We start from the raw sequence: 16,143 nt of genomic DNA on the forward strand, positions 1-16,143 counted from the left end.
TCAAATTACTGTGAAAAATTTTTCACTATATATGTTCATTATGTTTCTTTTTGGTGTCTGGAAAGCCCACAAGGAAGCATTCCCGAAGTACCACTGCTAGAGCACTTCACATCCCTACATTACTAGTTAGTGTTGATTAACCACGAACACTCACCACCTCATCTGTGAAGCATCTTTCTCCTAACTGTAAAGTCTGTCCTTTGTGAATTCTTTAAGTGAGAGTTTTCCATCACTTATCACTTGTCATTTACCAGTTGTCTTGTCATCACTTTCATTCACCCAGTAACTTTTCCGTTAGGCAAATTCTCTCCTTAAGGGGTGAGTTAGATTTCCTCATATTTTAAAATCTAAAATAAAAGTTCACTAAAGGAAACCTTTATGGATTTTTATTACATTGGGTTATTCAGGCTGAAAAAACACCATTCTTCTAACTAGCGCTTTAAAATACCTAAACCTACACTAAATTCTCCAAATTTAAAAGCACAGTCATTAGACATTTGGCTGACAGAATACCAGAACCAACCAAAAGTCTGATCAGCATAAAATAGCTTACTATTACTAAGATGTGTTTTTCTGTCACTTTAATACAAATTATTATAATTCTGTCTTTTATATGTTGTATGTACTAACTCCAAATCTCAGTTTTTCTGAGATGCTGTTCTTTGCTGTCACTACTTAGAGGCTACCATCAAGAAACTACTGTATGAGGTTTAATTATGAACCCATAACAAACTGTTTTAAAGTGGTCAGAGAAAGATTTTTTTTTTTTCAGTTTATACCATTCTTTGGGTGCCATCCTTTCTTACCACCACTAGATGCCACTCTCTTTCCTGCCTATAAAATACTGATTTTCTTCCCTAAAGGATCATAAAAGGCCATCAGCCAGTACAGCTGAATTTTCCAAACTATTTCAAGAGCGATGAGCAACAAAGAATGTTGCAATTTTTGTTGAAAATTTCTGCCCAGCTAGAGGTTTGTCCACCTGAAATTTTATCAGTTTAAGTGAAATATCTGACAGCAGTTTTGTACCCCCAAAGCAGAAGCATCTAAAAATTAGAGCTGCCTTGTAACCAGGTATTACTAGGCAGACACATAAATGTTTACTTGACTATGGTGCTGTTTTCTGTATGAATGTATTTCAGCAAATGGACAAAACAATGCAAGTAGAAAAGTGTTCACCCTTTTCAAGACTTTGCTACAAAATTACTTCAGGAACAAAGTCAGAGCCACTGACCATGTGCCTCAGCTCCTGCTCCCAAGTAAATGTCTGTCTTTTGGTTTTGGAACAGAAAGAGCAAAAAAATTACAGAATAAAAACCTAAAGCAATTTTGTAAAGAGAAACAGTGATTGTCTTTCAAGATAAAGAAGGGTTGCTTAGGGAAACCAAGCTGACAGCCACATGTCTGAAGGCACTGAGCTTCAGTTGAATAAACAATTTAGCTCACTTAAGATACTACCTTTTCTTGATAGCAGACCAATTTAAAATCCTTTCTATTAATATTTGCCTTGCTGTTAAAAGGCATCATGCTTTGGTTTTTTTGCTATCTTGTTCAGTCTTTGTATACCATGGAAGAATACCAGATATTTGAATTTTGCAAGTAGCCCTGTGCAAATACAGCTTGCCACGGTACAAATGCCCAGGTTCTTATTTAGATGGAGACTAATTGCAGAATTCCAGCCTGTGGTAGGAATGTCTGAGTAGGTCTTGGAGATCAGAGAGGGAGCTAAGGCACAGAGAGCTAGACAAGTATACAGTAAACATGAATTTCATTATAAGCCCCAACCATTTCTTGTACGGTGGCAAGAGTCAACAGATAAAGTTTTATTCTAACTTGCTTGAAGTTTTTCAGATTCATTTTTAGGTTCACAGATCAGCTTCATGGCTTGAGCAAATCTACACAGAAAGATATACAATACATCCATATTGCCAAATCAGCTCTAACATTTTTAACTTTCAGGGCCTCCATTCACAGATTTCTCTACTAAAACCACCTTTCTTTAGGTGGTAAAAATAATTAATTATAAACATTCCCAAGCTATCTGGTAACTCCTAGTACTTGGGCACTCAAAAGAGAGAGCATTCTTAAAAAAACCACCACCAAAACACTAAATCAATCATCCAGTCTCCAAAATGCCCAAGGAGCACACTACTATTAAGCCTGTAATTACATGTTCTTCTACTTTGAAAAACAACTTGAAAACAGCATTATCAGATGTGATATTTATTCTCAATTCACAGGTTTTCACTCCCACACCAACTGCTACCAGGACTGGAAAAGCAAAGCCAACTTGATTTTTTTCCCCTGATGTATAAGGGTTCTGCAAAGCCCCGTCTGACTTGAATTCAGACATACAAAAGACAAGTGAAAATATTTTCACTATCACAGCATTCGTAAATTATCTATTTCAGCTGTTCTTAAATTATCATTTCTCTCACAAGAGAAACTTGTAACACTTACTCTCCAAATCAGATATGATGAGATTGTCATGAAGCTTCACAGCACGATGCTGCTCTACTTCATCCTCCAACTCAAAGATAGTTTCTTTCATGTCACTTCTCTCAGTCTCTTTTTCATCTAATTCTGTCCGAAGTTTTTCTAGAGTCACATTGAGATCCTCAATTTGTTTCTTGGCTTCTTCTTGGAATACTCTGTATTCATCTTCAACCTGAAAAAAAAAATAAATGTATCTTATCATAACTAAATTGGTTGCATTTTAAAACACACTTTTAGTTTTTTAACTACCGTACTTCTAATATATTTCTGCAACCATAAAAAAGTATGGGACAAGAAGTCAAGTGTAAGCCTTATAAAGGTATTGTTCTAGTGCAACTATTTCCCTGAGCCAGAGTTAAACTCTTTTATTCCCAAGCTGCATATATGAGCATTCCCCAGCTACTCTAACAGCAGTATTCTGTATTCAAGTGAAGCAACAATACCATAGTACTAAGGCTGTGATTTCATGAGCAGCTGATCCAATTTAACATCTAGCTGCCATTGAAAAGGGAGGTGTGGGGGAACTCTTTACTCTTTCTTTCCCTTGCAAAAAAAAAAGCTTGCTCTACTCTGTGCATCAATTTTAGTGCTTGGTGGACCTATGAGATGATTCATTTCCTTAATCAAGTAGCAAGATTCACATTTGTGTGTGAGATGTGTAGTGAGTTGAACCAGTTCCCAGAGGAGTCTTATAAGCTATTGAACTGAATTAAAAAAAAACAGGGAAAGGAAGCGGTAGTAGACTTCTCCCTTTCAGGACAGCAAGGCTATTTTTTTTCTGCCTCATGAAACTGCAACGTAAGTAATAAGCTGGGATCAGAGGCACAGTAACATTAACCCAACAGCAAAAATAGGGTGTCAGATAAACAAGAGAAATTAGGTCATGGCTTAGGGTGGGTCAACACAGACAGGCACCAATTTTAATAGACAAAATGTGCTGCTTTAAATCATCTGTTTCAGTATTTTTTATCTTAATAGCACTACCCAACTTTAATTACTAAATTTTTTTTTTCCATCCCAAATTAAGTTGATTCTAACTGGCTGCTGATCATGACTAACATGTTGATTTGCAACTAATATGTAGTTCAGACATTAAATTTGGCGTAAATTTTCTCATCAGGAGGATATACTTTAAATGCATAAAGTTATTAAATAAATTTTATTATTCTTATTTTTATATTAAATTATGGTAAATGCTTTTACTAGATAAATTAGTTATATCTGAGTCAAAATCGCTGTTCTATACCTAGAAATATACACTTCAATCCAAAGCCCAGTCAACACACAAGCTGCTCCTGGATGGATCATTAGTAAAAAACCTATGCATATTTGCCATATTTAATAATAATTGTTTAAAAGCTTGTCAATTTTTTTCATTTAAAACTAAAATATGTATTCAGTAAATTAAATTAAATTTGGTTAATTCTGTTTACCTCAAAATTAGTAATTTCTTGATTGGAGAAAGAAGACACTTTTCTGATTCCTTTACCATCAGTTTATTCTAAGTTAACTAAACCTACTTGAATAAGCTGAAACTTCAAAATATTTTCTCAACACCTGTGAAAGGTCCTACAAGTCATCAACAGCTGGGTTATCACTTCAGCCTTTGACTCCCAGTACTTTCTCAGTGACATCCCTCTTCTACCAGTTTGGCACTAACTCCTCAAAACTCTTGCAGAAGGCATGCAATTTAAGCACAAAATTCATACAGTATCTTAAATACTGTTTAAGTTTGGCCCTTGAAATAAGTTGCAGAGTTTAAATACCAGTATTTTAAAAAAGTAACATGACAGTTACCATTTGGCTGAATGAATCCATATAATTTTTAAAAAAGCCTCTGTCATTTTCATAACAAAAGTTAAGAGAAAGTAATCAATTCTAACACTACTGCAATCTGATTAACCTCATAATTAATCCTTTACTTCTAAAAGAACTACAGTGACCAACAGCAAGTCATGGCATATATAGGATGTTAAAATACAACAGTTTGTTTTAAACACTACCTTAGCAATGGCATCTTGCAATCGATTGGCATCATTGCGAGTGTGTGCCAGCTCTTCTTGCAGACTACTGGCCAATGTCTCTGCTTTTTCTTTATCCAGCCTGACACTCTCCAGCAAATCTTGTATATCTGATTTATCTCCAGAGTTGTGTATAGAATACAATTCAGCCACTTTTTGTTTTTCATGCTCTAACTGAGCTTTCAGCCTGTTCATCTCAATCTGGTCACTGGCTACCGTGGCTTTGTACTCCTCTAAGGTAGATGCTATCGCTGTTTTGCTTTTCTGCTCTGACTCAATAATCCGTTCCATGTGGTGATTTCGTTCTTTTAATGCCCCTATCATTTCTTGGGCCTCCTTGTTGTCTTGTTCTGCCATCTTCAAAGTGTTGCTCAAGTGCTGCTGAACACCTAACAGCTGCTCTCGCTCAAACCGAGCGTTCTCTGCAAGGTCCATATAACGTTGCTCTAACTCCATGTAGCGACCACTTTTCATATCTTCATCAATTACATACGAAATATGGTGTTCATCTAAAAGGGACCGAAAATACTCAATCTGACGGCTGAAGTGTTCCAACTTGTCACTTTGCTGGCACAAAGATTCCATGAGGATTACTTTTTCCTCTCCAAGTCTTTCATTCTCACTGTTTAGCTCTTGTGTTATTTGTTGCAAATCTGCAAGCTCTTGAAGTGTGGCTTGGAGCTCTTCAGCTGTACTGTGTTGATTCTCTTCCATCTGATGTATCCGTTCTGTCAGACAAGCTACGGACACTTCACTTGCATTGCCACTGCTTCCCTTCCTAGATCTTTCTATGCTTGGCACGCCTTCAGACTCCGAAGATGATGGAGCATCTAAGGCATCATCACTTGATGTCAGTGGCTGATAAACTTCACTGCACTCACTGTCTAAATTATCCATGGAATTACTATGTTGGTTGTCCATCAAAGTGTTTTCATCCTGACTTAACAAGTCTTCCATTGATCCAGGAGCAGAACCTTCCACTGAAGATGTCAGAGTACCACCACCATCACTGTGGTTGCCAGCTGTAATCTCTGGACTCAAAGACTGATAGCCGAAGAGTTTTTCAGAGTTGTCCAGCCTTTGTTCCAAAGAAAAGCCTAATGCATTTAGCCTGTCTTTTAACATTCGATTCTCATTCTTCAGCTGGTTGAGCTCTTCTCGGATGGCAGTGTTTTGTTCCTGTAACTGTAGCAACGTAGACTCTACATCAGTTGGCTGATGGACAACAATGGCCTCTTTTTCTTCAGATTTTTCATCACCTTCAAGTTGATCTTCGTTAAGTCCCAGCTGAGCACGCATATCCCTTAGTTCATTCCTCAGATGCAAGATTTCCACATCTTTAGTTTTTGCTAATGTCAAAAGATCATTCACCTTTGCTTCCAATGCAGCTTTGTCACTGATTTGATTGTCTGATTTGGACTTGCTCATTCGAATATCTGATTCTGGGTTGGTGCGACTACGGGAGCGTTTTGCCAGTACCGTTTCATTGGTCCCCTGTCCAGTCAAAGGCAGCTTTTTGCTCTGGCTTAAACGAGAACGATCGCGTATTCTTTCTCTAGAAGAGCTTGACTCTTTATTTCCAGATGAAGTGCTACGCTTAGTTGTGGAACTTGTACCTGTATGTTTTTTGAAAGTTAGGAACATTAATTTAAAATACAGTATCTGTAATAGAAGACTCTGTATTTTGTATCAGCACTACAGTAGCTGATTTTCTGAATGACACTGGTAAATACATTTCATAAAATACATTTAGAGTAAACATTTATACAACCTTAATCATGAATCAGTGCAGTTTTATTTTAATTGATACATGCTCTACCAATTGCTATGCTTTACCAGTATTTTGAAAATAAGTTTTACCAGTATTTTGAAAATGAGTTAGACCTTGAAGTTTAACATTTGCAAGTTTCTTTTTTTTCTGTCTTCAACAGGTTCTGACAGATTGTACAAAAACTGCAGCATTGCTATTCCTACATGTTCAAATTAGTCTCTCTTTTCAGTAGATTTGAATGCAAGCTTTTAAATGATGAATTGCATATTATGATTCCGCAAAGTGAAAGCTAAGGTTTTTTGTATTTCCATCTCATTTCATAAAGACGAGGCTAGATTATTACTACTTTATTTCCAGATGCTTTACAGCTTTGCAAGCATTACTGAATCCAAAACATAGCAATGGAAAGCAAGACATGTTTCCATCCATATTGATAATACACTAAATAATTTCACTTTTCTGAACAGTTTCTGAAACATCTCTTACTTTATTTCTACAAAACAATACAGAATGTCCAAAATGTTGACTGCAACAAGTGATCACATCTTAAAGATTTAGTGCTTGTGGCATGGATTTTTTTAGACAAATTAAGTTATTTTAGACAAATCCGTGATTCTCTAGATTAATTCTATCATCTAGTTTTATATAGTAGCTGCATAATCAGTACTGAAAAAATTAAAAGGAACACACTCCAAAAAGGCAATTACATTATTAAAAAACAGGAAAAGAGCACAGGAGGTGTTTGATTCGACCGTGGCCTTATTGACCACTTCATTAGGCAGCCTGGATCCTCAATACATAACAGGAAAATAAAAAGCCACCCAACTACCATCTTTAAGGATCAATATATCCATTTACCTGCAATAGTTTTGGGTTTATTTTCCAGACTGTTCATGGTTGTCCCTGAAGCTGAAGATGCTGTTGATACACAAGTGCTCTTCTTTGCCTTGACACCATTGGTCATTGCCACTCCACCGCCACCAGCCATCCCCGCTAAGAGGTCATCATTACTCTTAGTCTCAAAGAAAGGGAAGAAGCAGCTTTAAGACAGCTGGCTGAGAAGTCTGCATAGCCAACATTTCTCCTGTTAAAGATTCCGTCAGTTTAAAAAGTACATATTTAACTAGTCATGTGTCTATGCAAGAATGTTGAAAACTATATATGCACTGCACTGTGCAGAGTTGGTAAGTTGAAATGGAACTTCAACTTCTTACATAGGATTGACCATAGAAACTGAGTCTTCTCTCTCCCAGACAAAATGATTAATGTTTCAATACCAAGGAGGAAAAAAAGAAAATTAAGGAAAGCACAGTAACACAACACAGTGTAACACATCTCAATTTTGACTGAAAGTTTGCTTAAGCATAAAAATTAAGACAATTCTTAGATAATTAAACCACCAAATACTGGGAGGTTGTAAAATGTCCTTCAACAGAACATGATCAAGTGTTTTCTGGTGGACAAGTTCACAACAAAAAGATCAAACCAAACAACAAAAAACAATCCAACATTAATAGAATAGCCTTTCTAGCTCAAAATACTAAGCTAAAAGTCACTAGAGACCAGGACAGTATTCAGAGGTGGGAAAAAAGCCACCCTCACCATATATCCTTGCCTTGTTTTCATGCTCTTTACTAGGCACTCTCAGAGATGGGATATTTGTCTGATGGACTTTTTGTCTGACCTCGTATGATCATTCCTGAAACTACTGTTAGCCACAAAAGCTGCCTGGAATGTGACAAGGCAGTAAGCACAGAAGTCTCAAGAACCAGATTCCCAAATAGAGAATCCATCTTTCAGAGTAAAGCAAACTCTAGAAATACTAAGTTCGTAAGTATTAATTGGCAGACTTTACAACTCTTTAAAATGCAATTTTTCAAATGGCAAAACAATCAAAATATGCTAAACATTTTTCCCATTATAAGGGCAAGAAAAATTAAAAGAAAACAACTGTGTTAGCAGCATTCCGTGAGTAACTGTATTATTTAGCTGTATAACACATTTGAAGTCTCAACCAGCATCCCAGCTGAAAGGCAGTGCTTGGGAATTAACCAGTTGCTTTTCATCATGACTTTCAAATTCTGCAGGTTTATAACTTATAGCTTCCATACATATTCATGTTAAGAAATATACGCCAGACATTATGATTCTATACATGAAGAATGAAGGTACACTTGCTTAACTAAAAAAGAAGTTGCATCTCATTCCATTCTATATAGTTTGTTTTCGCAAGTGCAAATTTCAGAACAGTTAGGAACACTGATCACAATATTGTGGAAAGGGCACGGATGGGATTTGTGCTATTTACAAAGAACGGCAGCTGCAAAACAAAAGGGAGCTTGGGAAGAGAACATATTTGTTCTGCATGCAGTTGATAGAAATACAGATAATTTACAGATAGAAACAGGTATTTCTAATGGTAAAATCCTTTAGGACAAGAACGTGTTTATTGAATCATGTAGGAAATGGTATAGCCTTCAAAAAGACTTTATATAAAAAGTTGGAAGAAAACACATTACTCTGAGGCTCTAGTTTGATGTGCATCTAAGCTGGCTTTTCTGCTGTGAAAAAGCCACTATTGTTCTACCCCACTCTTCTCCATGTGCTTACACACTGTGCTGTGTAAACCGAAGCCTTTTCAAAGGGCTCTTTCCTCCCAGGAGACAGATCGGTTCCTTGATCTGCTATGTTGCACAGTCGTGCAAAACTGCAGATGCAATGTAAGTATCAACAGGAAAATAAAAAAGTTGGAGGGCTACAAATTCAACAAAGCCCACACTACTCATGTGGGGAGAAGAGTTGAGCACAAACTGCTGCTGTATGACAATCCTCCATTAACCTGTAATCTAATCAGATTTCATATCTAATCTAAACCAATTTTGTGGGCATGGGGATAGAGGGGGAGGGAAACAACCTTGTGATGCAACTATCACCTGAACCAAGGTATTACAAAAAGGCATAGAACGGGGATTTTCTATTTTGCTACTGAATCTGCCAATCAGCTGGCAAACATGATAGTTCAAATGGACTATTAGCTGTCAGCATTTTTACCCTATTGAAAGAGTGGAGAAATTAAATGTATTGGGTTTGTGTGGCCAGGCTTTGCTAGCAGGGGGGGTTACAGGGGTGGCATCTGTAAGAAGCTGCTAGAAGCTTCCCCTACGTCCGATGGAGCCAATGCCAGCCAGCTCCAAGATGGACCCATCGCTGGCCAAGGCCGAGCCCATCACTGACAGTGGTAGTGCCTCTATGATAACATATTTAAGAAGGGAAAAAACATTGTTGGGAACCAAAACTGCAGCTGGAGAGAGGAGTAAAAACATGTGAGAGAAACAACCCTGCAGACACCAAGGTCAGTGAAGAAGGAGGGGAGGACACGCTCCAGGCGCCAGAGCAGAGATTCCCCTGCAGCCCGTGGTGAAGACCATGGTGAGGCAGGCTGTCCCCCTGCAGTCCAGGGAGGTGCACGGTGGAGCAGATCTCCACCTGCAGCCCGTGGAGGACCCCACGCTGGAGCAGGGGGATGTCCGAAGGGGGAAGCCCACGCTGGAGCAGGCTCTTGGCAGGACCTGTGGCCCCGTGGAGAGAGGAGCCCACGCCGGAGCAGGTTTTCTGGCAGGACTTGTGACCCTGTGGGGGACTCACACTGGAGCAGTGTGCTCCTGAAGGACTGCACACCGTGGAAGGGACCCACACTGGAGAAGTTCATGAAGAACTGCAGCCCGTGGGAAGGACCCACGCTGGAGAAGTTCGTGGAGGACTGTCTCCCGTGGGAGGGACCCCACGCTGGAGCAGGGGAAGAGTCCTGCCCCTGAGGACGATGAAGTGGCAGAGATAACGTGTGATGAACTGATGGTAACCCCCATTCCCTGTCCCCCTGCACCACTGGGGGGGGGTAGTTAGAGAATCCAGGAGTGAAGCTGTGCCCGGGAAGAAGGGAGGGGTGGAGGGAAGGTGTTTTGAGATTTGGTTTTATTTCTCATTACCCTACTCTGGTTTGATTGGCAATAAATTAAGTGAATTTTCCCCAAGTCGACTCTGTTTTGCCCAGGACGGTAATTGGTTGAGTGATCTCTCCCTGTCTATCTTGACCTACAACCCTTTGTTATATTTTCTCTCCCCTGCCCAGTTGAGGAGGGGGAGTGATCAAGCGGCTTTGGTGGACACTTGGCATCCAGCCAGGGTCAACCCACCACATTAGTTTAAACTTTTATACACTTATAGTACAAGTATATGTTATCAAGCCGAATGGGTCAAGATGTGACTCAGCTTGAAGGAAAAAAAAAAAAATGCTAAGTAAAATACACACTTTCTGACATTAGTCATCTCCAGTCCTTGCTGAACAAAGGAATTTAAGACAGCCATTCTTCTTCTGACTTACCCATAAACTATTTCTAGTCTAGGTTGGAAGGCACTGCCTCCTCTGCAGCCAATTAGTAAACAGTTTCTCAAAACTGTAACACTATACTCTTGGCAAAGAAAACTATTTAGCAAAGCTTTGGAAAAGTTACAAACCAGCAGCTCTCTTTTCTTAATGCTCTACAATGGCAACCATTCTTGACTTTAAAAATCAAAGTATTTTTGTAGTGTATATTTTTAATGAAAGCAAAATCAATGTCATATGTTTATTAAACAGCTTTTTCCTCAAGGAAGAAGTTTCTCCCATTTACTGAGAACAGTGCAACCTTGCTTAGCATTAAATCCCCGACGTTAAAGTACGAAAAATTAGAAAATATCATAATTAGAAATGTTCATCCACACCTATTTTGATTTTCTATATAAAAAACCACTTCATAATTATACAATTCATATTCTGTTTTCCCTCACAACTTGCTTTCAGTGCTATGAAACTTGAATGATCACCTCTACAATTCATTTCATCTTAGTTTCTCAACATATATACCCTACTTACTGCACCTCATTCAAATCTTTTTTTTTATATATATATCTAATTATTCCTACCTGGGATTTTCTTTGATGCTTGCTGTTGCTGCATTTGAATACTTCAAACATTAAACTTCACAACAATCTGTAATTAAGTTACTGCATTTTGAAAACAGAATACTGAAGCCTAGACACATGAATACTGAAAACACATTCTAATTTGTAATATTCAAATGTTGGTGTCAGTCCTGGCTTTTCATGAACACTGGATTTTGCAATTCATTTATATGAAGTACAGCTGCCGTCTAATTACAGTTGTGTTAGCATGATCACAAGCTCATTAGCTACAGAAGTCAAAACCCAATGATCTTAAAAATAAGAACATACTGTTACTTGCAGAGTATTTTTTGACAGATTAAGAACTAGAAGTGGCTGGCAGTTAACCTGCTGTAATAATGTGTGTGGGGTGGTGGTGGGGTGCTGAACATTTACAAAAGTCCTGGGCAAAGTGGGAGCCAAAAACCTACAAAGAAGTAACCGACAAAAAGGCATTCTGAAGCTGACGGACAGCCTGACCTCTGGAACAGTGTTCAGCAGTACAGAAGGGTGGGTCTCACAGTTTCTTCCTGTGCTCATTGTCCACACACTTTGAAAACTCCACAAAAAAGGACAAATCTATGGAACAATGCATAGTGAAAGAAGCCCACCCAAAGCTGAACACTGGCCTATGGTTATATCATGGAGATCGGAAAAAAAACAGACTATAATTACAAAGTAATTTTCAATTTTGCAACAGTATTACTGGCTGAATTAAGATTGGTATAGTACTGTAAGGGTGCATTTCTACTCCTTAACAGTGCCTTTCATTCAATATTCAACTCGAAGTCTTCTGTATCTATATGCATACTTACTTTGAGGACTGAATAAATTAGTAAGCTGTTGCAATTAAAGTTATTTAATGCTGGCTTTTTTTTTTGGTCAAGGAATATTAAATGAAATTCATAATACACACACTAATTCATCAAGTCTTAGAGAAGATCCTACAACCACTATGAGGAAAACAATGTGCCAAATGCTTCATCAACAAGATCAAATATAAAAATTTTATATATTTTATAATACATATATTTATATGTATTATGTATTCTATAATATATATTTTATATGTTATATATTTTATAATATATATTTATATAATTTTATATATTTATTTTAATTTTAAAAATAATTCAACTTGTTACTGGTACTTCTTTCAAGCCAGTAATTTTAAATGTGATTTGCCAGTATCAGTAAGTCAAAAAAAGACAACTAACTGTGTTGTATAAGTATGCCACACTCAAAGAAGATAAGAGTCATCAACATTTTTAAGTCATAGAGCTGGCACAACAGCAGCTTAACAAGTAAAAGACATCCAACTGTATGAGTAAGCCTGGCTGTAACATAAAGCTGAGATAAGTTTTAGCAATTAAGAGAAAAATTTTCATTGTGCCTTAAACTCACAATTGTCATAAATTCTAATCCTACACCCAAACATAGCCAGAAGTATTACTAATATAAGTAAAATTGTAAAAGCATACTGGGTCAAATTACTTCAATGTTAGATCATCCTCCTCCTTTATCTCACTGAGAGGTATGACATAAGAAACTTGATAAGTAAACTACAAAGGACTTTTGTTTCCATATGCTTTGAAAGGTTTCTAGAAATACAAAATAAGTCGTGTCAACAACCATCAAAAGATTATTTAAAGTTAAGAAAACTGCAAGATACATTGGGTGGCAGAGGAAAGGGGGGGGGCACTGGGAGAAAAATCTAGCTGAAACCTGGCTTGCAAGTTCATCAGCAAAAGTATTAACCACTGCCATAAAGGAAAAGCAAGAAGAAAAGAGAGAAAGGGAACGCACCTTTTGACTTCAGTAAGCCTGTATAGCTATTACAGAGAGACCTCAATCCTTACCGCTTCTTTAATTTTAGATCTTTACTTGCCAGTTATTTAAATGGCCTATCTGGCTTCCTACAGGTGACAGTGGTTCAGGCCCCAGTTGCAGACACCAGTCCTTTTCCTTGTTCTGTTCATTTGCTCCAGGGCAGCAGCAGCAGTGCCGCAGCTCTGCGTACTGGGCTGCGGAAAGGCAAAAGGAGGTGGGTCCAGCCATGTTTCCTTGCCAGGAGAGAAAGGCAGACCAGGCAGGCTCATACCATCCATCCAACCCAGACGTGTTCGCTCCCAGGTGAAAACTCCACACCAGCACACCTCAGTATATCTTATTTTTCTTGGTTGTTGAAAACCATATGCTCCTAAATCTACTGCCCTGTTTTGCTAATATAAGAGAAAACCTCTACCTTTGAACTTGTTCTAGGAGCAAGAATCAACTTGTGAAAATTCAGCTCAAGCAGTACTTCACACCAAGCAAAGGCCAAAACAGCTAGAAGAATACAGCTGCACTGACCTGACACAGATCACTGATATCAAAAAGTTTCTCATGTTAGATACCTCATTAGTTCTTTTTTCAGAATTAGTAAATAACTTTTATCGAACCCCATTAGTCACTGACACACCATTCTGAGCATAACACATGACACTACTAATAATATTCATCAGAATGCAACTTCCACTCTGCTCCTTTTGCAGAACAGCCAAGGTGTGCAAAGTATATTGCTTTCCATCACATCACACATTGCAATATGAAAAATATAGCACGAATGCCACACAAGGTCCTATTACCCTGCCCAGTGCTGTGTAACTATCCAAATTCCCTTCAGTTACCCATATAATAAACCTCCAGTCTAAGCTGCATTAAAGACATGCCTTAAAATTCTACTCTTTTTAAAGCTTTACTGTAAAAAGTATAAATAATCAGAATGTTCTATTGGTTATTACCTTCAAAAGAGATGCTGATGTCCCGGTTTTGGAGAGTTTTGTTACTGCAGACACTGAGGAGCCGTTTTCTGGTTTGGCTTTTTCAGTTGCTTGAATTTTATTTACTCCAGGCACTTTGGGCACTGAGCCAACACTCCTGCTTGCTTTCTTCATTCTGGGCTGTCTGTTTATGATGCATTTACAAACAAATCTACAAGCAGAAAGAAAGAAATTTTAAATATAAAATACAAATGAAAAGCAATGCCTTTTTTTATAATGCTCTATTTAAGACCTGAAGTCCACAACAGCAGTAAAGACCACAAATTAGAGCCAAACAGAATGCATGTGACTGACCAATGGTTTTTGCTCTTTTTAAAAAGGAATTTTTACCAAGAACTAAGCGCTTCCTACAGCTCCACTCCAAATTATAATTTTTTTTCAGTTCTCTTTCCACAAATGGCACTGAACTGAGGATATTTTATAAGTGACCCATGTTGCCGAGTTCACTCGTTAGCTAGCAAAGGAAAGGCTTATTAGAGCAGTAGTGTTCTTTATTTCTGACTGTGGGAAGGAAAATACCATGGGACTATTCAGGCAACAGCCTGACTACCACCAACACTGGATCTGAGCAAAGATTACCACCAGCTTGGTAACTAAAGTACTGAGAGAGTAACAGCAGTTGTAAAAAAAAATATATAAAAATATGTATTTCATAAAAATGAAAAGAAGTTGAAAAATTCAGATTCCCTGAAACCATTTATTATTAAAAATCACATTAATAAACACATGGGATCTTACAAAATTTAATACTAGTCATATGATTATGAGGATTACCTCTGAGAAGAAACCAGAAGTAACCCACCATGCTCCACAGCCTGCAGTGAGGACACTTCAGCATCTTTACCTCGCCTTCAAGTTTTTTCAAACAGCAGACAACTGTCAATACTGTCATTCCAACCAACAGCAAATAAACAAAACCCCAGAAAACAAAGCTGACTACTCAAACCAGGAGCAGCTGCAGCAGACCCGAACACTGCAGTTATCACAAGAACTGCTAATTCTGGAAGACAACCTAAGAAACAGTACACTAGCCAACAGCCATAACTTGAAGCACGGACTACCAGAAAGACTAGACACATCAGGATCGTCCTCCCTCTTGGAAGAGCGAGATAGCTGGCAGCTGTTTTCTTCATGTCCCCTGAGTCAGAATACATAGGATGGAAGATTAAGAGAAGGAAACTTCCACTCCCTTTTCAGTCTTACAGATTCTGAGTGGAAGTGATCGGGTTTATCTAGCCCAATATCCTGCAGCTGATTAGAAACATGCAACACATATAGCTGTCTCCATCTCTTAAAAAGTGAAGCATTTCAAAGGCACAAAAAGCAGACTGATGACTGAGTGCATGAGATGTGTGACATAAAAACACAGTGATCAGGAGTACTAATTCATTTCAGCTAACAAAATTAACACCATATGCTTACACACAGTCCTTCCTCCTCATCACCACCTCTGCTGCACACAAGTATATTTCAAGTCTGACTTTTATCAAAGTCAGTAAAACTCCAGGAGTTTTGCCTCCTCAGACCCCTATGTGCTGTTAGCAGAAGCAAGAGGAAGTTTCATTTTAAGACACTAAAAGTATTTGTTTATAGCTTCCAGATTCCCTTCAGCTCTCAAAGCTGGCATGAACAGACACAGAAAACTTTGTTTGCTGTTGCAGTTTCATCATCAGAATGTCAAAAATGCACCGGTCCTGCCATACGGCTACTAGTAATCACAACGCCTTCACAGAAGATTAAATAACTGAGAGATAATTTGAGACACTCCTAAGAAAACCAAAACCCAAACCAGAAAAGCCCCATGAAAATAATATGTTTGCTATACACACATAATTTTAAGTGGTACAACTGCCTACCAGATTCCAGAAGCAGATGCTAATGTTTACAGGTAGGCCCAAGTTGCCACACTTACAATTCTTGCCTTTTTCATGTTCATGAGTTGAACACTTACTTGTGCTTTTGATCTTATTCAGTTGAAAACTAAAACTGAAAAGACCAAAGAGGATAGAGTTGTTTAGTAAAACTGGCATCATTACTATTGAATGATATTTTT

General features: G+C 38.0%; 1 protein-coding gene across 3 annotated transcripts in view; it reads right to left on the reverse strand.

Annotated features, from left to right (window-relative positions):
• Positions 1–16,143, reverse strand: part of SPECC1L (sperm antigen with calponin homology and coiled-coil domains 1 like) — a 70,160-nt gene that overhangs the window by 40,474 nt on the left and 13,543 nt on the right. For all 3 annotated transcript variants that reach the window (XM_075041670.1, XM_075041671.1, XM_075041669.1), the window contains exons 2-5: positions 14,052–14,241; positions 7,147–7,306; positions 4,500–6,133; positions 2,461–2,668 (exon numbers count right to left, since the gene is read on the reverse strand). In XM_075041670.1, the coding sequence (XP_074897771.1) occupies positions 2,461–2,668; positions 4,500–6,133; positions 7,147–7,306; positions 14,052–14,204 (2,155 nt within the window). In that variant the 5' untranslated portion in view covers positions 14,205–14,241. The remainder of the gene's footprint in view (positions 1–2,460; positions 2,669–4,499; positions 6,134–7,146; positions 7,307–14,051; positions 14,242–16,143) is intronic.

The sequence above is a fragment of the Buteo buteo genome, chromosome 11 (assembly GCF_964188355.1).
Source record: "Buteo buteo chromosome 11, bButBut1.hap1.1, whole genome shotgun sequence".
NCBI lineage: Eukaryota > Metazoa > Chordata > Aves > Accipitriformes > Accipitridae > Buteo > Buteo buteo.